Source organism: Leuresthes tenuis, unplaced genomic scaffold, assembly GCF_036924035.1.
Source record: "Leuresthes tenuis unplaced genomic scaffold, fLeuTen1.0.hap1 SCAF_8, whole genome shotgun sequence".
NCBI lineage: Eukaryota > Metazoa > Chordata > Actinopteri > Atheriniformes > Atherinopsidae > Leuresthes > Leuresthes tenuis.
The window spans coordinates 22956043-22983362 of NW_027325362.1; the positions used below are offsets into that span (position 1 = coordinate 22956043).

Consider the following 27320-nt stretch of genomic DNA (forward strand, 5'->3'; position numbering starts at 1 on the left):
GTAAAAAAAGGAAAAAAAAAACCAAAAAACTAAACCAAAAAAAAAAAAAAAACCAAAAAAAAAAAATCGTAGCCAATAACATTGACCGACACAGGCAACAGTAGACAACCACGTTGCTCATACTTGGAAAAATTCTGACGGCCGTTTCCCCTCTCAGGCATACATGAAGACTCTCGCACCGCGTCGCAGTTCGTGCGAGGCTGTCTGGGAACTAGCTGCGCTTAACAGTCGGCCCCAAAGATTATTAAAAATGGGAAAGAGAGCTTCAGCTGCTCCTCTTCAAAAAAGAAAAACAGAAGAGAAAATACAAAAAGAAAAATTCTGTCCGTGACAGGGAGCCTTATTTTTCCTCATTTCCAAACTGGCAGAAAGCAGACGAGCTTGTTGGCAAGCGTCGCAAGTGTGTGCAGCCTTAAGATTCAATTTCTAATACAGACCGGGTTGCGACTGACAGCCGTGGCCTCTTGCCTTCACTGACCCCCCCCACCCCGCCTTAAACCAACAGCACTGCTTTCGACACAAAAGTCACTAAAGGTCAGCGTCGCTCGTCTGCATTTACCCAATGACTCAATGGAACCAAATGCTCCAACTGGTAGCGAGCCGGCTTTTCTTCAGCCCAATCAGCAGCTGAATTCACAGTATTCTTACAGCATGATTTATTTATTTATTCCCTCCCAACTAAAGTCATAAAGCTATAACAGATAATGCATAAGGGGCTTAGACACACTTCTTCACCAAAATTTTCTCCAGTGGAAATGTCAAACGAGGATTTCTGTAGTGTGTGTGTGTGTGTGTGTGTGGTTGGTAAGCTGAGAGAAAACAGACCCGAGTCCAAATGCAAGAATACAGTGCACACAACCGTCTGCGTCTGGTGTCCCCACGATTCTTACTTTATAATGAAAACCAAAACATTAAATAAAAATAAAAAAAGGAAGGTTTTTTTTTTGTATTTCCAAAGCCACGGATAGTCAACCACACAGCCTTCTCAACTCTCCTGCTGCCCATCAGGACTGTATCTCGCAATAGTGTTTCAGACAGTGAGCTTACAGCAGGCCACCAAGGTACAGATAAAGTGCTTTTTCTTAAATGTGTCGCTTTAAATAATTCAATGTAAAAATGGTTCTCAGGATAGATGAAGAGTGTTGGGCAGGAGGAGAGTACAGACTCCGAGAGTTGCGAATGAAAAGGAAGAGCGAGAGACGCAAAACGATTCTGGAGAAGGATAGACTTCCGTATAAATACACCCACGAAAAATCCAACTAATGTCACACGAGGGCTACAAGGATGGAAACACTGTGGTCACTAAACAGGCTGGAGCAGTCACTACTGTCTCTGGATGGAGCCGTTCACATTTTCATAAGATTCAGGGTAAGACTTTCGGCTGTGGTGAAAGGTCTCGTTTTTTTTTCCCCAGGGAAAGGAGAGGAAGAGGAGGAGGATGAAGGTCATCCGAAGATGACACCGGCTCCCTTTCTGGAAGAGTCGGATCTCGGCAAGGACCACGATCACGACAGCAGCACATCAGGAGGTTTTTGAGACTTTAGTAGAAAGGTCAGCTGACTGGATCTTAACAAACCTTTACAGAGAATAAATACATTCGGGTCCTTGTAGTGTTGCTATTCGGCTCTACTGAAATATGATTAAACCTAGGAGAGAAAGAAAAAAGAAAGAAAGAAAGAAAGAAAGAAAGAAAAAAGCAGAATAGTTCAGTTCATAGCAGACCATGAGATGCCTGACGATTTTTTTTTCTTCCTCTTTTTTTCTGCTCCCTTATCCAGTCTCAACATCACTCCATCTTGGCGGCCATTTTTCCACCAGCCTGAAAAAAAAAAAAAAAAAAAAAGAAGACGGCACATAAATAGTAGCCGTGGTAACCGCACGTACTCCCTCCTGGGCCTTGATGACAGAGTCTGAGGATTCAGAAAAACCTCCGTGATCTCTCCTCAGTCCTCAGCTTCTACACGAGAGAGAGAGAGAGAGAGAGAGAGAGAGAGAGAAAAACAAAAAGGGGGGGAGAAGACAGCACACAGTAAAGACAATGAGCAAACAAGGCAGGTCACACAAGTGGAACGGATGTGGCTCTCGACATATCTTGTCCGCCATCTAAAGATTAGGGGGCAAGTGAAGTGAATGTCAGCTACTTTCCAACCGGTTGAAACCTCTGTTTCACTGCCTGGGCGAGAAAGAAACACTTCCTTTATGAGGTGTGGAAAAAGCACCAAATATAGGCTCGTCTTCACCCCTCACTGTTTATTCAGAGCAACGACTAACCTCCTCCAGGCTGCCGAGCCCAGGACAGAGTAAACAGAAGGGCTGGAAGCGACCCGTCTGCCCCCTTAACATTTGACAATATTTAACGTTTGGGTCAGTGTCGCGGACCTGCAGCCGGGCTGCCTTTGGTTCAGTGCCCCCCCCAGACACTAGAGGAAGGAGCTCGGCAATGCGCTTTTCAGACTGAAGAGAACTGCATTAACTGCACAAAAGCAATGTGGTCTACTCAGTGCGAGCCACTTTCTGACGTTACGCTTTAAAAGCTCCTCATGAGAGTCGGCAGGCAAACATATGCCGTGATAAAGGAGAGGGTGAAATGTAAAGACTTCCGAGTGTTGGAGGGTGTGAACATTTTCATTCAAGAATGGTGATATATGATATATAAGCATCTTATTTTCTAGGATTATTTCCTACTTTCCCTGCGACCCAGGAGTGGATTAAGCAGGTGTATGGATGGATTTCTTACTTTATAACTGATAAGAATAAGTAATTACAGTCCACCTACTGTCAGCCAGGGTCAGCAGTTAAAATCTCTGCTTCCATATACGGTAGTTTACCACGAGAAAATTCGTAATAAAGCCCTTCTTATTTGATCATTATCTGTATCTGTTATCAGACAACAAAGTGAGTCAGAAATGGCAACCAAAACAACACTTATTTAAACTATACGTTAACCAGCAATCACTGATTTTACATATGCGAATCTCTGGGTGGGGAAAAAGACACTGCTGCTCCTCTGCCAGGTGGAGAGAAGTGAAAAAAGTGCTGCTCTGGCGACACTCATCTGGGGAATCTGGCCACGGTTTGTTTAACATGCCGCCACATTCGAAACAAGTTGCTTTTATGAAAAGTGGGGCAGGCTAAGTTGGGATCCATGACAAACACTTGCAGTCTGAAGCTCACCTTGTTGCTGACACATGCAGAGGCAAAGGCAGGGGTGTGGCTGCATGTGGAGCAACACACAGCGGCAGCGTTACAGAGGAAACCGACGGCAACAGAGTCTGTCAGAGCTAATGCTGTTGTCTGATTTTTGAAAAATCTTTTTGAAAGAATCGAGAACATTAACTATAAGTCAGTATAACACCCAGTCCTTGATGTGAGGTGTCATTTACACGTGATTGTGAGACTGCTCCCTCGTTCTTTCTGGCTGTTCATGACATAACTGCCTTTCAAGTGATGGGGGGGGGGAGTTTTCTCTTGTGCCTGTCATAATGTTGACGTCTGAAATGATTACACTTGCGGATTTTGACTGATACACTACCTTAAGTCATCATAATAGCAGTTGACAAGTGATTTTCCGTAGGTCAGCTTTGGAAGTGCTTAACTGACTAATACTCGCAGCTTGAGTCATGCGTACGGTGTTTTTCCACATGACCAACCTGCCATCTGTACTCTGTAACCAACTCATTTGTTACCTACGTTAGTTTTCACTGAGTCAGACTGGTCACTCATGGTTAATCATGAACCAACTAGTCGGGCCACCGAATCCTAAACGGAGTACGTGACTGAAGCCATCTGACAATAACTTCCTGTTTTTCTTTCAGGTTCACTGAAGGCGTGTAGAGGCGAGACATACAAAAACTAACCTACGTGTCGCAGTGGGTGAGCAGCGATGCGATCTCTGGACCCATGTGACCCACAGCCTTGGCTGCCTCCAAGATGGCTCTCCGGTACATCCCTTTCTTCTTGCGGTTGAAACGGGACCTGAAGAGCTCTCTGAAGGGCGAAAGTTTGGCAACGGACAGCTGGGAGGTGGTGGGTGAACCGAACCACGCCACCTTCGCTTGGGGCCACTGAGCCTCGCAAGTGGCCGTCTCCTGTTTGCGAGTGCCGCTGATGCTGAGCACGCGTGCTGGCCACCAGGGGAAGCCGTGGATCTTCCCCCAAACAATGTCACCCACCGCCACAGCGTGACCCTCCTCCGTTACACATTTCGTCATGCTGCGGGTGTGAAGGCGCACAGTGAGCGGCGGCACCGTCTTGCAGTCGTCCAGAGGAGTTACAGAGGATGAGGTTACGGAGAGGTCTTCGCCCGGTGCCAGATCACACAGCTCAGGTGAGGTGCCGTCAGAGCTGAAGGACTTGGACTCATCTAGGCTGTCGCTGCTGCAGACCGACAGGCTAGAAGAATCCGCTTTACGCTTACGGAAATTGATCAAAAGGGTGAGGTCGCTATGGCTGCGCTCTGCCTCTTCTCCAGAGCTCCCTGACCATAACTCCAGAGAGTTCTTCCCTTCACCAGAGTCTTCAGAGTGGGGGAGACATGGACCAGGCCCTCTGGGGCTTCGTCTCCTTGTGTCTCCGACGAGTTCTGCCTCATACTCGACCATGGTCTCCTCACCGTCCCTCTGAGGAGGCCTCAAGCGGATCTTTGGAGGTGGCGAGTCTTGACCCACATTTGCAAAAGGCCTGGTTAGTTTCAGTTTGGGAATAGACACGGTGAGGCCAGACCTTGTGGCATCTAGAATGTGCCGCTGTTCCTTGGTGGTATCGGCAGACGCCTTGCCATTTTCTCCCACACCATTCTGCACCAGCTGTTTGGGGCAGAATGGCTTGACTGAACCGTGAACTCGTGAGGGGATCTTTATAACCTCCCCCTTTCCCTGTGGAGTGCTGTATGAAATCTTTATGACGGGACTGTGGGGGATAACATCACCTGCAGGGTACTTTTCCCCATCAGCTTCACCCCTTTTGTCCTTTCTGAGGCGTTTACTGTCCAAGCTGGTGCTATTTTCTCGTCTTTTGGTGTCCTTGGCTGCAACAACATCCTCTTTTCTTGACAGCTTAGATGCAGTGTCCTTATAATCGCCCTCATCGTCACTCTGGAGGGCATTCTCTTTTCTAGAAGTCTTGGTGTTGCTCATGCCATCTTTGCTGTCCTCATCACTATTTAACGTGTTCTTGCACTTTTCACAAAGTACCTGCCGTGGCCGCAGACGGATGGTACTCATGGTCATACGACCAGGCTCTCGCGTCCGCCTCTTCTTTCTCTTGATTGGTCGCGGAGGGGGTTGAGGTACCCATTGGCTGTAGGTGTTGCGCACCCATAAAGGCTGAGGGAAAGGGGCTCCTTCAAAATAAGGAGGATAAGGAGTCTGTCCAGCTGGAAGTGGTGTGGGGACGGGGCAGGGCAGAGGTGTCGTAGGTATGCTGCTTTCAGGAAGCGTATTTTCATCCTTTGGTCTGTGTGAAGCCTGGCTGGGGGATTTGGAAACGGGATCCTCACTCAAAATTTCCGGGATTTCACAAGGTGGTTTAGATATGGGGCAGTTCCCGAGTTTTGCTGTGAGATCAGGTAGACAGAACAGCCCAGTCCTAAGAAAATAGAGATAAAGACACTGTTAATTCATTAATAACTGTGGATGTTATCATTTCTCAGTGTTACATTCGAGCTTGTGTAGGCCAGCAACATCTTGCTAAAGCGATGACACTGTAATGCCGTGCTTTGCTTTTCACCCTGTCAGCCAACTTGAGGTTAGTGAGACAGAATAACAACAAAAAGAAAAAGAAGCCTTATTATTTAGCCAAAAGACCTCCAAAAGCTGTCTGAAATTAAACCTACAAGGACTACACCCAGTGTAGGCTTTTTGAAACAGAAAAAAACCTCTTTCACCATTTTTGTTCTACTAAGACGAGTCGACTGACACCACTCTCCCTGTCACCTGTGTGCTGAAAGTTGTTAGCGTGTAGGGGTTGGGGTCTGCTGTGCGATCCATGCAGTGATCTGTCGTTCTGCCTGAGGCTACAAAAGTAGAGCAATAGTATCACTGACTATCTCTGGGTGATTGTATGCGCCCCCTTTTCATACCCCAAGAGCAACAAACAGGTCTAATGAGGGCCCAAATGTCAAGAAGACTTTAAGAGGTGGCTGGCAGGGAAAAGTAACATGGCTGTGCAGCTTTAGTCAGGAGACAGCAGACAAAGAGTCTACAGGATGCCCAGGACCCCCCCTCCCTCCCTCTCTCCCCAACATCTGACTGAACAAAAACAATCCCATGAATCACTCGGGATTCACAGATGTAGCCAGGAGATTTCAGTTTGTTTTTGCATCCATGTCTATTTGGGGCTCACGTGTGGCGAGATTATTAATTAGTGCACATTTGGGGAGCCCATTTTCCTCCCCAAGAGAGGCAGCTGGCAGGGATCTCTGAATAAAAAGTCTCTTGGTGAGGTTTGCTCCTCTCACCTATATATATATATATATATATATATATATATATATATACGCGCCCCTGAAGCTGCCAAATATTATCATTCACTGTGACTGACACGGCACAAACAGTGCAGCCTGTGACAAGGAACACACAGTGCTGGTTAGGGCGCACAATATGACCAGCCATGATTCACTGCTTTGCTGCCATTTCATTATGTGTACAGTGTAACTCGATGGTGGAGATAAGCTTGTTATGAAGGAACCTAAGTATGACATTTATTTTAAAAAAACAAAACAAAACAAAAAAAAAAAGGCAGGAAAACAAAGCCAGGAAATTAATTTCCCTGAGCTGAAAAGGAAGAAGACGACAAATTTTGCCTGACGGAGGCCTGAAATATAGATCTATTGTGAGTAACCTCAAGGCCTGTCTTTTCCCTTTTGGGCGAGTTATTCTCAGGGCACCTTGGACTCTTGCATAAAGAAGGGGTAAAGCTGGTCAGATTTTGATTCTGCTAGTCTATAAATAGTCTAAAGCCAGTGGCTGTTTAGATGCACAACACTAAGAGCGACACAAGGTGTATACATGTGACAAAACAGCAAGAGGGCCAGACAAGTAAAGCTACTGATACATGCCAAATTATACTTGGATGTTCCTCTCATATGAACAACAGGGTTGTTGTCAAAGAAGGGGTCTTTTAAATCAAACAAGAGCCTACAATGGCAACAACTTATGAAAGCTTTGTTTATGTAAGAGGATCATAGTTGGGATTCATCAAATTCCAGTTTGGTCGTTTTCCCATTGTTTCTACAGATTTGAAATGATAGGCTCAAACAGGGCCATATCTCAAATCAGAGCCATCAATTGAGGATTTTAAAACACTGCTGCAGAAAAACTAGTACGTATTCATTTGTGTGTACTGCATGTAAATGAGACTGATATACTGATACTCTTCAGTCAAAGCCTACTTTTTAATGAATACGTCTTAGCTGCTCTATATTTGATGAAGCTAACAATAAGCTATAGATGAACCCAGTAACAGAAGCTGCTGTACAGCACAAGTCTTTAACAATCTCTGAAGACTGGGCTACTATCATGACAAAGTTATTCACCAAAGTGATATAACCCATTTCATTGTCTCGTTATGGGGTAAAATGTTAAGAGTTTTCCATTAGCCAGCAGGCTAGCCGACAGCTACCTTGTCAGCTACAATAACCTGTGTCTTTTTTTTTTTTTGAAGGCCCAGCTTGCTAGCAGATAGCTAAGGAGCTAACTTTGACTTAGCATCAAAGGTAGATTAGCCGTTAGCACAGTTTGGCAAAAAAATATTTCTAACAGGAATATAAAGAAAATGGAAGGAATAACACTCACTTTTTGCCGGAATCGAGTAATATCCCCGTGTAGTTCCTTTCTCGGTAGGTAAGCGTCACCACCAGTGTATCGTTAACTATATGATCGATAGTGACAGGTATCCGAGAGCCGGCCCGCAGCTCCTCGGCCGCAGCCTCCATGTTTCCCGGGATGAATTGTCCGGCTCCGCGGTACTCGATCCCGGCCAAGGGAGCCACGGTCGCGTCGGCCCAAGATCCGTCTCCCTTCGCTAATGGAGCAGTAGGCTACACCAGGGCATAAAATGACGCCATCACCCCCACCAAGTCAATTACAACAGTACTGCTACCGCTGACATCACGCTCGCTGTGCTACAGGAGCAAAAAATCTCTCAAGACAAGGCCTACCCTTTCTCTGTCTCACTCTGCGACGTTTGATGGCATTCATTACCGCGGAGTTCATCTCCGGAATGCCTCAGTTTATCCAACAAAGACTTAATAGCGTTTGCGTTCGAAACACTCTTCTGTCATTACATATCTGATCAAAGTCTGATCAAACATGAAGGCATTTTCAAATAAGTTGTAAAACACAAGGTAATAGAATCTGATGAGGAATAAGAGGACTTGCATTCACATGTTCATTACAGAAGGTGCAGCTAAAAATTATTTATGCTTTTATGGCGCCACTGATTCTGCTGTTTAGCAAAAAATAGGCTTTAAACTGTCAAATTTGGCAACCCAGTTGAAATGTGCTCTGATGCAAGTAATTATTACTCCAGCAGTACAAATTCCGTTGGGCTACAACTGGGATGTTCACCATCATTTTTCATGTCGAATTTTTTTATACACATTCGACATTCTAAAGCTTATTTGACTGCGTGTGGCAGTTCTTATCAAAGAGGTGCTCCTTTGTATGTCTGATGAAGCAATGATCCTTTTAACTACAGAACACACACACACACACACACTGTAAATGCAACATTATCATATTTATTTTGTATGAGTAACAGGACTTATGTAAAGGAGAGAGGTGTCTTGCATAAGTCCAAGAAAAAGGGAAAAAAGACAGGAGAACTGGAATAGATCATTTCTAATCACCCCACTGCCCACTTCAGAGGTTTATTTTTGAAACACAAGGATTATGATGACCATTCAGAAGGGATTAGTCTTTTCAATTGATTTTGAGCATGTATTCAATACCACAAAAACCCACAACACCAGGTGAGCTATCCCTTTCATCTATAAAGAAACCCGTGTCAGGTATCTGCTGTGAAGACGGTGAAACAGTTTCCCTAATGTCTCCATAGATTTTTCTTCCTCTCGAGAAGTCGTTCTTGTAACTTCCTCATCTGTCAGTCAAAGAGAGAGAGAGAGAGAGAGGAAAAAAGGTCAGTAATGGGATTTACATACTGCTGGCTTTTGTCAATAGCCAACATTGAATCATAGGCCTCACCTCTTCCAGATCCTCCTCTGCCGCTGCCATCTGCTCGGTCATAGAGCCCCTGGGATTCCTGCGTCTCTCCTGTATCCTCTCAACACGGGCACGGATCTGCCGCTCCAGCTCCCGGGCAGATCTTGAGCGGCTAACAGGTGTAAAGTCAAAATCAAAAGTTCTAACCAAAAGACTCAGTGTCTGGATGCTATGGTATGGCCGATGGCATTGGAAGCTTTACAGTTGGCCAACAGCAGATTAAGGAGGGCAGGGGCTGCAGCTGATTGTTTTCTCCTTGGTTATGATTGATTCAATCAGTGGAAACAGAACAGCACACGCTGAGCTATCTGATCTTGATCAGCAGTCTTTTTTTTTTTTTTAAAGCCATTACGTTATTAAAGAAAGAACAAAAGAAGCTGCTTATCTTCCATGATGCCTGCACAGCCTCTCTTTGCCCACTAGGTGTCTCTAGCGTTACACCTTCATCAGCACGACTCACAATGGGAAACCAATCAATGTGCCCTTTGAGGGATATTTTCATGCCTACAAGTATGTGCTGTACATTCTTAATGATAGAATGGAGATATTATCCTGTAAACATGCTGATAGAAAACAAACTAAAGCAAAGAAACACTGCTGGCCTGGTTTAGATTTTCTGAAGTGTACTCAACAGTATTTTGGTCCTTCAGAAGTCTTGTTTACCTGTGCTGTTCTGTCTCTGTGGTGGACCCATCAAGAGCCTGCCTCTGTAAGATACCGCCGCTGTCCTTCGGACCAGGTTTTGGATCTGCTTCCTGTAACAGAGCGGGAGGGGGGGTGGGATCTTTGTGCCATGAACAACAGTGTTTTCCTTTTGATTGCAGAGCTTGTGTACATAAAGGATGACACAGCTGTTGCATTATACAAAGCTACAGCCGGCAGCTACAGTTGGAGAGCCGCAGCATAACGGCCTCATTGTGTTAAATGTTTTTTTTTCAGAGCTTAGTCACAGTGGTGTTGCTTTTAAAAAATGATGGGCTGCTCTTCAACTACATGCATTAAAATGTAGCTGATGGCCAAATGACTCCAAACCATCCACCTGTGGTTGTCTGCAGCGTGTGTTTCGACAGCTACGTACTGCTGTCACTGAAATCTGTTGCTGTCATATTATCAATGCAGGCTCCCATTGCGCAACTAACTGACAACTCACTCATTGGCATCAAACTTATTTATACTGTTACGATATCATATTTACCATTTAACTTCTTTTACCAGCGGGGATAGAGGTGGCGCTCTGCTGCCCCCTGGTGGTTGGCAGGTTGACAGGTAAAAATTGGATCCCACACCTACCTCTTGCTTTTTTTGTCTGTCCTGTTTCTTCTGTTTGTGCTCTGATATTTTCCTCTCCTGTGTCGCTTTTGCTTGCGTACGCCACCTTTGAAGAGCCTCTTGACTCCTACAGGGAGAGTCAGATAAGCAGAGTAATCGATTCATGTCGTGGAAAATAGTTTCTGGGTTTAGAAAATTGCTCCCCATTGATAACACCGTCACTGACCGCTTATCTGGGCCAGTTCACTAATGCAAAGTGTTTGCTTTCTGAATAAACATTCTGACTTCCCGGTGTCAGTATTTTGTACTGCTCGTGAAATCGCTTTTGATGGCCGAGATAAAGCTACACAGACAAAAGATTCGAGGCAAAATTCGATTAAACTGAGGCTGAAATCAGCTTACATTTTCCTCTGCTCCAGAAAAGCCTGCCTCTTTTCTTGTGGCCTCTTCCACGGCTGAGTGTCATACAGAGGAAGCTCTGGAATTATGCCGGCCTTTGTTGTTGTTGTTTTCCTGAGAGAAGAAGTCAAAAGAGAATGCTCCATTTTCATTGCTCTCCAGAGTTCTGAGCCCCAGTGGACACAGCTTTGGGAGATTTTTTTAATAACCTGGGCACGTCTGTGGAGAGTGTCATTAAAGTGTTTAGCTCACCTTTTCCAAGGTATTATGCCCTCCACACTGTGGAACTAAAGTTATCTCCAGCAAGAACAAATTCATCTCTTTCATTGTACCACTGGATCGAAAATAGCAGGATATATGGAAGGTAATAAGAAAGTATTCTCAACTGATATTTGCTACCTGGCTCCACTGTACACACAAAAAAAGGAGGCTCAAACAACCCTTACAAAAGGGGGTATCATTTAAGGTTTTTCTCTGCTTAAATCTGCTTAAAGATTTATACCCTTCTCAGTAATTCGTGATAAAGCACACATTTTTCCACCCCAGCAGTCAAATAGTTCTTATACCACCCCCAAAAAAGGAAAATAAATAAATAAATAAATATAGGTGCAATGAGTCTTCCACTCACTTTTATTTCACTGCATCCAGCATGAACCCAAGATAATTCATGTTATCTCTTCAACTTAATGTCCATCGCTCACAAACATCCATTTTTTTTTCATTTCAGGCCTGCAACACATTCCACAAACAGGTTGCTGCAGTGCAGCTTTTACCACTTTGTAAAGTCATCATTCCGTCTTAGAATCCTTAAAAGATGTTCCGGCATCGAAGGTTCTGAGCAAGAAAGAGTTTCAGTTGTTATTTTGTTCCAATCCTCCTACAGTTCAGAGCCCCCTTTGTCTGATTTTTCAAACTCCAAATATCAACTCCCTCTCTGTCGGGAACAGGTCAGGACTACGAGCAGGTCAGTACCCTCCTATTCCTCAGACATGCCTGTGTAATGTGAGAAGAGTGTGGTTTTGCATTCTCCTGTTGAAAAGATGTGGTCTTGAAAATCTCAGAGAACTTTCCTGCATTGATGCCCGCATCGCAGAGGTGTACGTGAGCCACAGTGCCTGGCTTTAGGACCTGTTGCTGATAACAGCCACAAAGTTTTTCCCCCAACAAAGATCTGGAATACCGATCTGTGCGATAGATGCTTCCGAGCCTAAAGAAGTCGATGCCGCCTCTGGACAGAGTTAACACAGTAAAGTTTTAAAGAGGATTTTGTGAATGTTACTCTGGATTATAGTGCTTGACAAAGACTTTCCACAGTCATCCCTTGCCTATGTGATTAGATTAATCAACGAAGAAAGACAGCTGCTGATGCACTTTAGGCTTTTTCTTTCTTCCAGATTCCTCGGTTAGTTGATATCATGCACTGTAAACCGGTAATCATGTAAATCCCTTCCAATCTTTCCTTGAGGAACATGTTGTTCCTACACATTTCAACGATTGTCTCACACATTTGTAGACAAACCGGTGATCTTTTGTCCGTATTTGCTCCTCAAAGACCTGATTGCACGATTACAGTCACCTGCTCAAACCAGCTGTTTGAAAAAAACACCTGATATATGTTAGTATTGTGTCAAGTATGCTACACATTAGCCACCAGCTCATGTATGATTATCAATATTTTTGAGACCAAATTTCCAGCCCTAAACTGTCCCCGCCCAAGCTTTTTTAGGTTGATGAGACAAAACATGAAATATCCTGGATTCATATTGTTTGCAGTCAAATAACTAAATGCCAGAATTACTAAAATTTTCTTTTTCAATGCGTATTTTCTGTACCGTTCCCATTTTACTAACTGGAATTTTGGACCACTCCTCCCTGCTTTTCTCCATAGTTTCAGCTCTGGGCTCTGATCATATGTTTTGGATCACTTTGTTATGTTTGAAGGTGTGATGCAGCCCCACTGCAGATATGTTTCAGACTGCCTGATGTTTTCCTCCAGAATAACAATGAACGCCCCATTTCTCATAATTCCTTTCATGCTGACAAGGCTGCCTGCGCTACTGCTTGAAGAGAATTCCCAAAGCATTACACTCCCTTCACCCTGTGTTACTGTGAAGATGTTCTTGTGGCTGAAGGCTTCTCATCTCTTTCACCAAATGATAGCAACATTTTTATGTCCTTATGGACCTTGAAAAATCCTTAAATATTAGGACTACATGGAAATTGTTGTGGAAACCAGGTGAATAAATAAAAAATTGGAAGACAAAAAAAAACTTCTAAAGGGGCCAGGAGATGGCAAGCAGAGAACATGAACAATATTTTGGAGACTAGACTTAAATCGTATCGATCATACGTAAAGAAAGTAAAGACCAAAGTGATGGCAAGACAGCCTTCCAACCCCAAAGACCTGAAAATCACTAAAGAAGACGAGTGATCCGGAGTCACAGTAGAGATGACTGTTTGCCATGACTGCAAATTAAGGGTTATTACAGAGCAAGTATGAATAACTGTTTCCACTAAAACTGTGGAGAAAAAGAAGTCATTCACACCTGTAATGACTTAAGAAGGAATTTAGTAAATCTATATAGTTTTCCTACATGGTCTCTTTTTTTGTGAACTGATCAAAGCATCCTGCCATAAATGTAGCTTTGTTTAAACAGACAACACCAAAATCATTGCATGCACGGTGTCATGATTTTGCCAGTTTGAAATGACTGCAAAATAAACACTAAAATAATCCTCGAGCTGCAAATAAATGATCAAGTAATAAACTAAAATCAACTGATAATGAAAGAATAACTGGAACTGTAGTCATCTTGAATGACAATCCCTACATCTTGAATGTAAACAAGATAAAGGCCAGCAGAGCAGACTCTGTTTTCTTGAGGAATTTATATCCTTTAATGTTTGCAGTGAATCAAATGTAGTCTACGTCTGCAGTGGAGAGAGCAATTTCCCTTGCTGCCATCTGTTGGAGCAGCAGCATCAGAGCAATTGATTAAATAAACTGAACAAACTTATAAAGAGGGCTGGCTATGGAGCGCCTGGAGCTGATTATGCCAAAAAAAAAAAAAATCAGCTCTATGCACAACAAAATAAAAAAGGATGTAATTATGGAGAGAACTGCACACCCGCTACATAACATGTGAGGGATCAAGCAACAAAGTATGTTCAGTCAGAGGCTTCTTCACTTTCGCTGCAACAAAGAGCGTAAGTAAGTTTTCTTTTTTCAATAACCGATTACTATAATCTGTTATTAATTCTTTATGTTTTATATTATTTTTATATTTACATGTACATATTATATATATGTATATATTTTTAATATATATACACTGTTAAAAAATAAAGGGAACGCCGAAACAACACAGTGTAACTCCAAGTCAATCACACTTCAGTCCAGTTAGGAAGCATCACTGATGGCTGGGTTGCCCTGGAATCGCCACAGTATGGGTGGGTTGGTGCAGGTCCTGGTGCCGGGCTTGTTGCTCTGGGACCTCCAAGGTGTCCGCAAATAGTTGGTTTTTTTTCAGGGTGTTGGGGCGTGCGGTGGGGGGGGGGGGGGTGCTTTTCCCCTGTTGGGGGGGGCCTGGGTGATGGTGGGTCTCAGGCCCGGGCTGCTGCGACTGGTGTGACCGGGTGGTTTGTTTGTTTGTTTTTTGTTGTTGTTTGTTTGTTTTTTGTAGAGGTCCTCCGGGGTGGGGTGGGGCGGGATGGGTACCTTCTGGGGGTACAGTAGCTCCCGGAATATGGTCGCTGCAGGCCCCGAGCCTGGTGGACATCAGCCCCTCCTGCCCTGGGTTGGCTCCCAGGTAGCGGGGATGCCTACTGCAGCCAGTCCCTGGCTGCCCTCTCCGGGGGAGAGTAGCTCCCCCGGTGTATATCCCCATACCCCTCTCCCTTCTGGCTCCTGTACACAGCCCACACTCACACATGAAGGGTTTTGGGGGCGTGTGTGTTCGGTGGGGTGTAGTGGATGGGGCCACGTAGGTGGTCCCCTTTGGTTGCACTCTGCAGTTCCCCGCCCCTGTTTTAATTACACCTTAGACATTACTACTTATCAAACACACTCACACACACACATTAGGTCTTGGGGGGTGGTTACACTGAGTGGCATCTGGTGGGCGGGGCTCTTTGGGTATGTAGGCTGCCCAGAGGGCCGTGCTCCCAGTCCTACAAGTTTGGCTGCCCCTCAATTTTAATCGCTCACTATTAGAAAATATTGAAGAGCCAGAGGGGTGAGAGGAGGGGTCTTCTTCCCACACCCCTGCTTCCTGGTTGCTGCTCGGGGCGGGAGGGGCCAAGAGGATTAATTAATTATTCTGCTGGTTCGGGGTCTGTGGTGGCTGGGGGGCTGCTGGCCCCCTGGTGTGCCCGCTGCGCTACACCCCAGCGGAGTCGAGGGAGGGAGGACGTGTGGATGTATGGGACGTGAAAGTGTGGTAATGATTGGGCCTGGGTCTGGGACTTGCTGTCGCCTGGCCTGCCTGTGCTTCTCCCGATGGGGGGGCGGCGTTGCCTCTCCCCGCTGCTCGCGACTTCACCCACCTGTGGGCACGTCTTGACTCCCAGGGCACTTGGCCAGGGGCGCTGTGGCAGGCGCTGACCCACTGTGTGGCTGTCTGGGGCGCTTGGCCCTCCCGGGTATTGGGTGGGGGCTCTGCCGGGGGGTTTGGGGGCGCTCGGGCTCCTGGGGCCCGGGTCCAGTGCACGGCCCGTGTCTGGGCGGCTGGGGCCTGGCGGGGTCGGTGGGCTGTTGCCCCTGGCTCTCGGAGGGCCTCTGCCCTATGCTTATGGGGGCTCTTTCCGGGGGCTTCCTCTGCAGTCTTCTGGGTGGATGCGTGGTTGTCCCTGTGGTGGGCTTCCTGGGTTCTGTGCTCTGTGGGGGCTGCTGGTGGCCTGGGTCTTGTGGCCCTCTCTGCCTGCTTCTTATTGCTGGGGGGGGGGGGCTGTGGATTGTGACCCTGTACGCTTATACACTCATAACTAAGCACGGTTATCATGTAGGTCCTGTGCCATGGGTGTTGCATGTTCTCACACACACACACACATTCATTAGTCCAGTAGCATGGTCACTAAGCAGTTGATGTATTATCATGTCGTCTCAGGTCATCTATATCCACAGTTGTGTTGTATGCGATTGCTGCTACTTGTGCTTGTTTTTGTTTGTTTGTGTGTTTGTTTTTTCTCTGCTTGTCTGCTTTCAGGTGCTCCTGGTGGCGCTATGGCTGGATTCCCCTCAGAGGCCATGGATTGTTGTCTGTTTTGTTTTTTACAGGTGTAGCAGCTGGTTGTCTGGTTTTTGTTTCTATTTTTGTTCTGCTTCCTCTTCTTTCCTCTTCTTCTTTCCTTGTCCCCCGGTCCGGTTCAGTTCTATTACATGTCATATATTGTCAACAGAAATAAATAAATGGGCATCAAGGGGAGCTTTACATTTATAAAACTTCCCTTGACAAAGCAAATCTGTTTGGCATCAAAGGTATTCAGACTACAATTCTGCTGCCATAATGCTGAACAGGACAAGGGGAAAAAAAGAAAAAAATCACTGATTGTGAATCAATTTCACCTGCTGTTGTGCAAATGGAATCAGACAACAGATGGAAATGAGAGGCAATTAGCAAGTCAACCCCTATAAAGGAGTGGTTCTGCAGGTGGTGACCACAGACCATGACTCTGTTCTCATCCTTTCTGCCTGATGTTTTGGTCACTTTTGCATTTTATCAGCACTCGCACCCCTAAAGGTGGCATGAAGCGGTGTCTACATCCAACAGAAGTTACTCAGGTAGTGAAGCTCATCCAGCATGGCACATCAATGCGAGCTGTGGCAAGGTTTGCTGTGTCTCTCAGCACAGCGTCCAGAGCATGGAGGAGATACCAGGAAACATGGAGGGGGCCGTAGGAGGGCAGCAACCCAGCAGCTGGACTGCTACGTCCCCCTTTGTGTAAGGAGGAACAGGAGGAGCACTGCCAGAGCCCTGCAAACTGACCTCCAGCAGGCCACTGATATGCATGTTTCTGCTCAAACTGTCAGAAACAGACTCCATGAGGGTGGTACGAGGGCCTAACATCCACAGGTGGGGCTTGTGCTTACAGCCCAACACCGTGCAGGGCCATTGGCATTTGCCAGAGAACACCAAAATTGGCAGATTCGCCATTGGCGCCCTGTGCTCTTCACGGATGGCAGCATGTGAGCACATGTGTCAGACGTGACAGAGTCTGGAGATCCCGAGAAGAAGGTTCTGCTGCCTGCAACATGACCGGTTTGGCGGTGGGTCAGTAATGGTGTGGGGAGGCATTTCTTTGGAGGGCCGCACAGCCCTCTATGGGCTGGCCAGAGGTACCCTGACTGCCATTAGGTACCAGTTCAGATCCTCAGACCCATTGTTAGACCATAAACTGGTGCAGTGGGCCCTGGGTTCCTTCTGATGCATGACAATGCTAGGCCTCATGTGACTGAAGTGTGTCAGCAGTTCCTGCATGATGTAGGCACTGCTGTTATGGACTGGCCTGCCCGTTCCCCAGACCTGAATCCAATCAGCCACATCTGAGACATCATGTCTCGTTCCATCCACCAACACCACGTTGCACCACAGACTGTGCAGGAGTTGACTGATGCTTTAATCCAGGTCTGGGAGGAGATCCCTCGGGAGAACATCCACTGCCTCATCAGGACCATGCCCAGGCGTTAAACAGGCATGTGGAGGCCACACACACGACTGAGACTCATTTTGACTTCTCTTGAGGAATTTCCACTGAAGCTGGATCAGCCTGTGATGTGATTTTTTTTCCCCACTTTTATTTGAGTATGATTCCAAATCCAGACCTACATGGGATAATAATTTTGATTTACATTGATCACTTTTATGTTATTTTGTTCTCACCGCATTCCACTATGCAATGAATAACGATTTTCAACTGGAATATTTAATTAATCGAGATCTAGGAAGTGTTTTTTTGGTGTTCCCTTTATTTTATTTTTTTGAGCAATGAATATACACGCACATATATATATATATATATATATACAATTAAATTTTTTTCTTTTTTTTTTATTGTAGCTGACTTTCTAAAGATTTTTCCATGTTGGTTATGTATGCTGTGCTGGTTATGGGGCTTCTACTGGGAATTCTGGCACTTATAAACATCTGTTAAGATGAGTAACCATGCCAACCGGAAAGTTGTTTACATGTGGGAGCAGTAAGTAAGTAAGTAATGCCCAGAATAAGAGCCCAAATCTAGAATATTTAAAGAGAAGACGTCTATGATGTAGGGCAGGAGCAAAATAGTGAGCATGGAGGAGGAAGTTTAAACCATTCCTTCCTTTCATCATTATGAGGAACGTAAAGATCACTGACATAAAATAAAAGAGCTTGGAGCACTTATGAGGAAACTGAAGGAATAACGGAAATGCGTTTCACGGAAACAGCCACAGGAACATATTTTAGGCTCCGATGTGTGCTTTCACACATTAAGCTAGCATCTCAGAACGCGCCACTCTAACCAATGGTGCTGTTGCCACAGAGCTAATTCCACGATGTTGGCTTGATGTGTGAAAGAACACAGTGATGCTGTTCCTCCTCTGTTTGCCATGAATGAATTACAAGGATGAACAATGACAGGTTAACGAAGACGGCTTTCGTGAAAAGAGAACGCATGTGTGAGTAAGGCTTAAATTAGCATGAGTGCGTCTGTGTGGGCGTGCACTCCAAATGGGGAGTGGCTTAGAACAAGGATGGGAGGGGGGAACTGTGGGAGACTGCTTTGTTTCAAAATTCTGGCAGTTTTTTCTTTGCCTGCTGCAGCTTTAATGGTGATCACTGCAGGTGACAACCACGTCTCTCTCCGTCTGCTGCACTTCCAATGTTGGACAGTTGTTTCCCTCAATAATTCATGGTGCAACAATAACGATTTCTCTTTGGAGATTAATGAAGTATTATCAAAGGCGGTTGAATATCATGAGCTGAGTGTTGTCGGCAGTGATTTACTTATTCCAAAAATAGACTTGCTACTTTGCTTTCTGACTTGATCAGTGTGTATATACAGTTTGTTCTGGAGAAGACCTGCAAGTCTGTCACTGTCACAAGAACGTCCGAAAACAAATATTTGGCTGCCTGCTTCTGTGTGAGTTATCAACACTCTACCTGAAAAGTAAGTTTCAGTTTCTCTTATGCTCTGTAATCTAAGCTGTCTGCTACAAAATCAAATCCACAAATAGAGTATAAATAAACTTTCCATACATCGAAAAAATGTATTGAAATATATTTGAATAGATGGTTCTTTGGTAAATTAATTACAAAATGTCTTACAACCTCAGAAAGAACCATTTATATATATTGGCACAGAACATACTGTACTATACAGTACTGTTTGGAAGTTGGTGAGAAGGAAAAAAGTTCAGCGGATGTTGAGGGTGGAAGAAAGAAGAATACATTTTGGTGGGACTTTTCTTAAATGGGATAAATGGGTGACACCAAAACGGCGGCTTATTTAATCCTCAACAGGTCATTTAGTCGACCGATAGGTGCAGTTTGTCGCTTCATAGTGACTGGATGTCAGATGGTTGATATCAGCAACTTGACCAATAAATATCTAATGCATAAAAGTGGTTGTTTTTTTAAAAACCTTTGCTCAACGGTGAAAGTGCACATACCGGCACCTATGAAGTTCACGACTTAACATGCAGTATCTTGCTTTGTAAGCATGTTTGAAAACTGTAGAGTGAATAAACTGAATACCTTTTCACATGGGGTTAAAGGTGGCTGTTTTTCATCAGACCACATGTGAGGCAACCCCCTACAACTGCAGGAAGTAATCGATCTCGGCCAGAAAAAGATGACAAATGAGCTTTAGAGCTAGTGGAAAGCAAATCTTTCAACCTTCCTAAATTTTCTCCATTCCCTGTTTATATGCTAAGCCAGAAGTAGCTCTTTACTAAGTAATTTCCAGATACTCATATCACAAATCTCTTAGCTTTTTCACAGTTGAACACCTTTACTTACCTTTTGGTGATAGATGGAAGCCTTGGCTTTGGTGTTTTATCACCATGTGGCATTAAGCCCAGCTCAGCTTTGTCCAGTAGGATAAACTTGTCTTTGAGTTCCCTAAACTTTTGCATCTCGTGCTCATCCACTGACTCCTCCTGCTCATCAGTGTTGGACCCCATCAGTTCCGACAGCTGGAGCTTCTCCACCACTGGCGATGAAACAACCATGGCAACAAGCACGCTGTGAGGGCTGAAGATACTGGCAACAATCATCACTGTCTACAGCGACTGTGGCCGGTGCAAACACATTATGACCTGACAGGATACTGACTTTACTAAGCAGGTGCACACAAGTCATCACGGCAGGTAAAACATTTCTGTCTGCGCATCTACTGTATGCACTTGTGAGTGACACACTCAAATAACACTCAAACAGGCTAAATATTCCATATGGTCACACCTGAAAAAGTGATATTGCTGTATGTAAAAATGAAGCCTGTGCTGCACATTCAGATCTGCTGGACTTACACTCTGAGCCAATTACAGTAAATAAAAAGGAGATTTCCCACTGAGGACCGGGGTCTTGTCAGTAATAACCCTGCAAGCGAGGAGATAAATAATTTGATTGAGAGGTCTGGCTCTGCTCATTGTGCAGCAGCAGCTTCTCCTGTGGAGGGCTGTCTTGGGCTTCTCACAGTGATTACCTCCAGACAGTGCTCAGTGACAGAGAGTTCCTGTTTAAAGCCCGCAGGTTATCGATCATTTTCATCTGGCTAAAAATATTACAGAGCTAGAAGCTGGAGCAGTAGGGGGGGGGGGGGGGGGGGGGGGGGTTGTGGAGAGTCAGCTGAGTGGCACAAGCCGTCTCCAAGGTAACAGAAGTCACGCCAGTAAAGTGGTACCAGGGCGAGGAGCTATTTTTGTTACCATCCGTCCTATCTTTGGCAAAAAGAGCAGATGGCGAGAGAGCATGTGCTGCTGCAAAGTTAAGGTGCCTTTGATTCACCTGGAGAAGTCTTCCTCGCACTAACTGGTCGCTCCGCTAGAGCTCTCCGTAAGTACTGCAGGATGGACCGGAGTCCCTGGTGCACGACGTCTTGTGGAGGAAATTGGATGGGGCAATCCCTCAGGTTCAGGCCTCTGAGGGTAATCACGTTTCCTGGAAAACAAAGGCAAATGCTGCTGTTTGTAGAGGCTTACACTCTGCTACGTAACTGACTCTCTTATCCCGATTAGTTTAGAATGATAGCGGAAGAGGCTTGCATACGGTAAAGTCCTAATTACCAATATTAATATGCATGACAGCAGCAGTGCGGTAGCAGAGATAACGGCAACTACACCGTCTAAACCACCTTTTTCTTATTTATTAAATGATGTAAATGTGATGTATTTGGTACTCGACAATCATAGAACAAAAATAAAATCTATCGTTTAAAAGCGTGAGACAGGACTGAAGTGACTGAACTCAACTCACCCAGCTCTAGTGGAAGCTCTGAGATAGGATTCCCTTCTAGCAGCAGTGTTTGCAAAGACCTACATGAACACAGATGCAGATTAAGCTGAAGTTTGATTTATCCCAAGCGGAACGATGCACAGTAAAAGCACAGGAAGAGATGCTGCAAAGCAAGCTTTGGTTTGCTTTGATTCTTAATGGCCACAGTAAATGCGTTCATTTCGTTGGCCTGTGCACTCGTTTCATAGCCTCAAGAGAATCCTGCAACCAAAGAATGAAACATAACATAGTCCCATGGTGGCTTCATGAATTCATTTCCTTTAAAAGGGAACCACAGATGAAAAATAGCCCTGGATAACAAATAAAAAAGTAAAGCACAGTTGCAGAAGAGCCTGACCTGTGAGAGCCAATTTCAACAGGAAGCGATGTAATTTGGTTTTTTCTGAGGTCCAGCCACTGCAGCAAGGGCAAGCTGATGAACATTGTGTCTGGGATGCTGCAGATCTGGTTGCCTTCCAGACTCAGATACTAAACATGACAAAGTAAGAATGAGTAGATCACGCAGAACAATACTTATGCTGCTGTATAGAATATTTTACAGCAGACAAGATGTGGCTGTAGTTTAAAGTACAAACAATCAAACCGACTGTTAGGAAGCCACTTTTCAGAACTCGGCCTGGAACTTGTTTGAGGTTGGATCTCCTCAGACATAGCATCTCTGTGGAGAAGCCCTCAGCGGACTCCTGCCGCTCAGCGTCCTCAGCCGCAACGCTTTGGCTCTGCGGTTTGACGACAGTGTTCCCAAAGACGAAGCGTGGCTGCACAGAGTCCTCTTTCTCTGGGGGAGTCATTGTCGAAGCGATGCGGAGACGTGTTTTGGATTGAAACCGCTACTCGGGAGGGGTTCGAGTGTCTTTTAGCTGCCGCGGTTTCCTCTCTGTCACTAGAAATTACATTTCGCTGTTCAGTCGAACTGGAGCTAACGTTAGCGAACAACACGCTCCTTTTAACTCAAAATAAACACTTTTTTTTTTAAAAGGAAAAGAAAACATGAGCTTACTTTTGCCAAAAGCCTAACAAGTTTCACGCCGTAACCATGGCAACGAGTCCACACAAACTACGGCAACCGCCCGCGGGCAATACAAGTTTTTGGTCGCTAAGTTCCAACCAGACATTCGTTGATATTTCATTGAAATGTTAAATGTTGCCTCTCTGTTCATTGTAACGCGGTAGAACTATGACGCATTTAATTTTGATTCCATTCTATCTGTCGACATTAGATTTTGTGACATGCATAAACACATAATGTAGATAAAGTGTTAATCCCCCTTTCCCCCCCTCAGTGGTCCGGCTCCACCCATACATCTTCTAATGAGAATGAAATAATTCACCGGTGTTTATTTGGATTAGTGGTGGCCAGCACTTGTCCACTGCTTTCACCTAAGCTGAAAAACCCTCCGCTCTATACTGAGGTCCCCCCGCCTCACTTTCCCTCTCACGTAGGCTTATTTTATGTGTTCATACTGTATGTATGATAGTCTGTGAGTAGACCGTCGTCGGCTGCAATCACTGGCCAGCAGCAGTCACATTACTTACTTACGTCAAGTTTGGTAGAATGCTGAGAAGTAACTTCCGGTTGTGACTTTCATCTTAAAAGCCTCCTTTGCAAACAGACAACGGACTGAAAAGAAAGTAGTCACACAGAGAAGTGTTCGAACATTATGTCTGTTTATCCCTGGCTTTTTCTGAACAAAACCCACAGTGTGGAACGTTGCTCTTTGAATCCGTCATTCAAATTCAATACGATTTTTTTTAAAGTGCTCAAAAATCTGTGTTCATCAGACTGACATATTAAAGTATAGATCACAGAAAGATGTATCAAACAACCGAAATTAGATTCGAACACGTTCATAAGTAGCCCTAAAAATGACTAATTTAACTGAACAGCTACAAAGGCAGAGGATGACTAAAATGAGACATCCCAAATAGGAAATAAAAGTGATGGAAAACATAACAAAACAAAACAAAGGCGTGTTTCTGTGAATCTGGGGAGGGTATTCCAAAACAATGCCATAGGGTATTATTTGATAATATTGTCCAAACTTTAACCTCTAAATTAATTCTAAATGAACTGAATTAGGCAATCTGCTGTTTAAATGGAAACAGACCACATGACCAATGAGAAACCGTGGTATCATAGTGCGTTTTCTTTCTTTTATTTTAAAGCAACACTAACACACTTCCTGTTTCGGTTGAGCTAACTGTGTGCACCTTCACGCGGCTCCCACTCTCGGCACCGACTGTTGGTTTGGCTGCGGAAGACAACTGAGCACTACCAACACATTCCAACCTACGGCTCCAACTCAACGGAACTGTCTTTGTTTTGCATATTACCCGCTCCGTCGGCACGTGCTTGACGTCTCCGCCGCTTTCAAAAGACTTTGACTCGCGCGGCTTAAGATTGGTCGGCGGAGCATAATTGGGCAGAGAAAGCGAAATAACGGACTCCGTTTGGGTGACATGCACGACTGGTATTTCTTTCTTTTAAGGAGGGTGTCCAACGCAGGGCTGTAGTTTCTCTTCCAGAGGCGAGGAATGCTATCTGAGCATCAATGTTTCACTGGGGCAAGTGGAAGAAAAGGATGGGCGCCAATAGTTCTTCTAAGAGGCCGGTTTTCGACGAAAAGGAAGATGGTAAGTGATGGAGAAAGTCGAGCGCGGGGTTTCATTTGACGCTTCCTACACGAGCGCCACAGTTGTAGCTAAGAATGAGTCATGTTAAAGTACACTTGTTAGTGTCAGAGCATGCAGCACCGCAACCAAGTTGCCAAAGTTTCCGTTCCAGGTTGACTTTCAGGTTGCTGGAGCTAAAAGGAGGAGCGACCAAAGTTTGTTTTGGAAATGCTGGGGGCGTGAAATCCAACTTCACTCTCAACCAACTGTACAGTGAATTGTATCACCGGAAGACGACAAGACATCGCATACATAGATAGATACATATGCGTATATATATGCATTGCACTGGCAAAGTAAGTTTTAAAACAAAGATTTTCCCCTTATTGCAGAAAGTTTGGCGTGTCTTTCATGGCACGATGACGACATCTCGACGCACGCTGTGAGAGAACACACAAATGCCTTAATGCACCTTTTTTGGGAATGTGGACTGGCTTGGGGAGAAAAGCAAAAAAAGGCGCGTTATTGGCATAATTAAGTCACCATTAACGTCACGCGTGGAAATAGTATTAATTCATGACGATCTTGTCAGGGTGTTTGAAGGGGGTGGGGGTGGGGGGGGGGGAGCGAGCCCCTTGGCAGAACAGCCGGTCGGCTCAGCAGTGAATCTCTGTGATGGACTCCAGAAATGTTGCTGCAGAGCTGTCATATTGGAACGATCTGGCCAAGTTGCAGGCAAAACTTGGGGAAATGAGGTCATTTCACTGCAGGGCTGTGGTCATAAAAGTGTGTGTGTGTTTGGAGTGTTGAGTGCACCTTCTTCCAAGGATAACCCAATTAGGCCAATAGCATCTTGTCAGTCCAGCTCCAGTTCAGTCTACCATCAAGGCGAGTGAGGAGTGGCCCTACAGCTTTAAGTGGCATGCTCTGCCCTTTACAGCTGCTGATCAAAGCTAAGCCCCACATCTCGAATGTATTAAGGTTCAGAGACATTCCTGGGCTGACTGACTCTCTGTTACTCAAGGAGAAACCTGATGACCGATGGCTGAACCTCTCAGTGTGGAGGTGGTGTTTCTCAGTCTCGAATGAGTCATCTTTATGATTCAGTCTCTGCGTCTTCCACAAAAGCAGGTGCCGCCTCGCTCTCTGACCCACAAAGGGGTAACCACAGTGCTGTGCAGGATGAGAGCCGTCATTGTCCTGATCGCTGCCGTTGCCATAGCCTCCGTCATCACGCATACGGACTGGATCTGTTCTGGATCTGTTCTGCAGAGCAAAGGTGCTGTTGATGGAATCCCCACACCATGCTGGCATCATGGGGCATGTAATCGAGTGTGTGCGCTTGTATGCAACAATGAAAAATAAAGAATACACAGTGAGTGGAGCTTTTGAAAGAGTTAAAATCACACTTGTGAGCGCTCCGGCACCGCCTTTGTAAAACAGCTGCTTCTCTCTCACCCCGCGCGTTGTTCAAAGAGCTGCTGAGAGCTGATAACAGCCTGAGCGAATCCTGGTGCACTGCGTTGTGGATGCAGACTTAAAGTGTCTACATGTCTCTTGCTGCTTGTCATGTCTCTTAGAAACAGTACAACCCCCCTCACCCCCCGGCCTCTTGGAAGACAGCATGCGGCCTACATTAGGCAGTAATATTAGAGCGGCTTTTGGCTCAAAAAGGCTGCAAACATAATCAAGCGGTCAGGTTGATGTCCAAGCGTAGCTGCCAGAAGGGCTTTTTTGGCAGCTAGTTTGATTAGCAGAGGAAGGCTGTGGAATTGATTGAGGTACACATCCTGCCTGTTTGATCGTTGCTCTCTTTCACTGACACTGTTTGACAACAGCACCCTGGGTGGGAAATGGCGCTAGCGGTTTGATAAATAGTGATTAATTCTCATCTAGGAGGTACCTAATCATGGGTTTATCCTCATCTGAGAGATGCTGGGTCTTCTTGAATTGTAGAGCTCTCATTGCATGTTTTTGGAAATGGTGAAATGGCGGTTTCTTGCCCCGAGTGAGATGAGAAGATTGAGACCACACACTTATTTTAGCTTAGAAATAAAGACCATGGCTCCTGGAAGAAAATGCACGGAATCGCTCATCGGTCTTGGAGGATGTTCGTTCAGTCGTTTTTTTTCGTAAAAAGAAGGAAGGAAAAACACAAATCACAGAAGCCTCGTAGAGCTGTCATTGAACAGCTGACAATGTAAGGGAGGAGGGGGCACAATCCCTCAATCGTGAAGAAGAAGTGATGGAATCACCTTGTGCTTTGCATTTGTCAAACAGATAGCTGCACAGATCTAAATCTGTGGACATGTCTGGAGTTTAAAGATAGTGCTTCATCTTAACAAGCTGTTGCGCCGGGCTGATTGACAGGATACAACGTCCAAACAAGAGAGCTGTCAGTTGCAACAGTGAAAAGGATGATGGAAAAAAAAAATCCTTCCAGATGGTAATTTAACTCTCTGCGAGGCAAAATATGTTGGTCGTTCCCCGTCAGCTGTGTCCACAGTTTGGAGCCAACCAACAACATGGGGAAGGACGTTAAAAGGAAACGTATAGGTTGAGCAAGTAGGAAAAACTGAAAGAACGGATGGGTGAAATGCTAACTACCTGATGGCGCAGGCTGTGCAGATTCTGTTTAACTATTAGCCAGACTCCAGCTGAAGGGGCACTTCACACACTCTGAGGGCCCCATTGGAACAAGGAGCAGTGCCAGCCCGTCGCTTTTTAGAAGAGGCCACTTGTTGTGAGCGCGCTCCAGTTTGCGGGAGAGTGTGTAGAATTGAACGTTTGAAATTTTTTTTTCTTTTTCCTTTTCCTTTGCTTTAAAGTATCCACAAAGTCCTCAAAAAGCGCGCATGATTGTTAATGCAGAGCGTGCTGTTAATTGGGATGTGTCTGTTTGTTGCGTCATTTTGTTTGATCATTCTTGTTAAGCCAAAGGCAAATTTCCACTTCTGTGGACATTAAACATCTATCCTTCATGTAGGTGTGTGTGTGTGTGTGTGTGCCAGACTGCTCTTCCCATCAAGCATAACTGTCTGAGGCAGCGAAAGTAGATTTGGTTGAGGATAAAGATAGATGCGGAGAGAGACGGCTGATTACTGCCACTGAATACTGAGGCACTCGCATTCTTTCATCTTTGTCACAGACTCTCAATTTCTCTCACTTTTTTTTTTTTTTTTATAATTCAGTAGAGCATCTTGGCTGCCTTTCGTTACCGGCCTGCTCTCACAGTGGCGTTTGCTGTAATTTGCCACAGAAGCATCACTTCTGATATGGGAAGAATGTCCCGGTGGTAGTGTGATGCCACCTGGTTTGTCTTCAT

The 27320-nt window shown here is 45.1% G+C and overlaps 3 protein-coding genes across 4 annotated transcripts in view; 1 reads left to right on the forward strand and 2 right to left on the reverse strand.

Moving 5' to 3' along the window:
• Positions 1-654: 654 nt before the first annotated feature.
• pwwp2b (PWWP domain containing 2B) lies at positions 655-8223 on the reverse strand. Of its 2 annotated transcripts, none has more exons than XM_072391441.1 (3): positions 7794-8223; positions 3862-5586; positions 655-1957 (listed from the first exon to the last, which is right to left on the reverse strand). In XM_072391441.1, the coding sequence occupies exons 1-3, from the start codon at positions 7931-7933 to the stop codon at positions 1951-1953; spliced, it is 1872 nt and encodes a 623-aa protein (XP_072247542.1). In that variant the 5' UTR covers positions 7934-8223; the 3' UTR covers positions 655-1950. The 2 variants fall into 2 exon arrangements, with proteins under 2 accessions (XP_072247542.1, XP_072247543.1); XM_072391442.1 differs by having other exon boundaries at positions 3858-5586.
• A 501-nt stretch (positions 8224-8724) lies between these two features.
• Positions 8725-22173, reverse strand: LOC140312641 (leucine-rich repeat-containing protein 27-like). Its single transcript, XM_072390411.1, has 10 exons — positions 21970-22173; positions 21720-21850; positions 21344-21402; positions 20876-21028; positions 19886-20078; positions 10893-11003; positions 10512-10617; positions 9885-9976; positions 9204-9333; positions 8725-9099 (listed from the first exon to the last, which is right to left on the reverse strand). Exons 1-10 carry the CDS (start codon positions 22171-22173, stop codon positions 9043-9045), a joined length of 1236 nt encoding a protein of 411 aa, XP_072246512.1. The 3' UTR covers positions 8725-9042.
• A 1451-nt stretch (positions 22174-23624) lies between these two features.
• Positions 23625-27320, forward strand: part of LOC140313372 (serine/threonine-protein kinase 32C-like) — a 79149-nt gene continuing 75453 nt past the window's right edge. Inside the window, exon 1 of the mRNA XM_072391450.1 lies at positions 23625-24016. Within this exon, the coding sequence (XP_072247551.1) occupies positions 23935-24016 (82 nt within the window). The 5' untranslated portion in view covers positions 23625-23934. The remainder of the gene's footprint in view (positions 24017-27320) is intronic.

Coding starts and splice junctions, on each gene's coding strand:
- pwwp2b (XM_072391441.1), bottom strand. CDS start 7,933: ATGGAGGCTGCGGCCGAGGAGCTGCGGGCCGGCTCTCGGATACCTGTC. Junction 5,587..7,793: donor TTACTCGATTCCGGCAAAAA/GTGAGTGTTATT, acceptor CTATTTTCTTAG/GACTGGGCTGTTCTGTCTAC.
- LOC140312641 (XM_072390411.1), bottom strand. CDS start 22,173: ATGACTCCCCCAGAGAAAGAGGACTCTGTGCAGCCACGCTTCGTCTTT. Junction 9,977..10,511: donor ACAGACAAAAAAAGCAAGAG/GTAGGTGTGGGA, acceptor GCTCTGTTACAG/GAAGCAGATCCAAAACCTGG. Junction 9,334..9,884: donor ACAGAGACAGAACAGCACAG/GTAAACAAGACT, acceptor TACACCTGTTAG/CCGCTCAAGATCTGCCCGGG.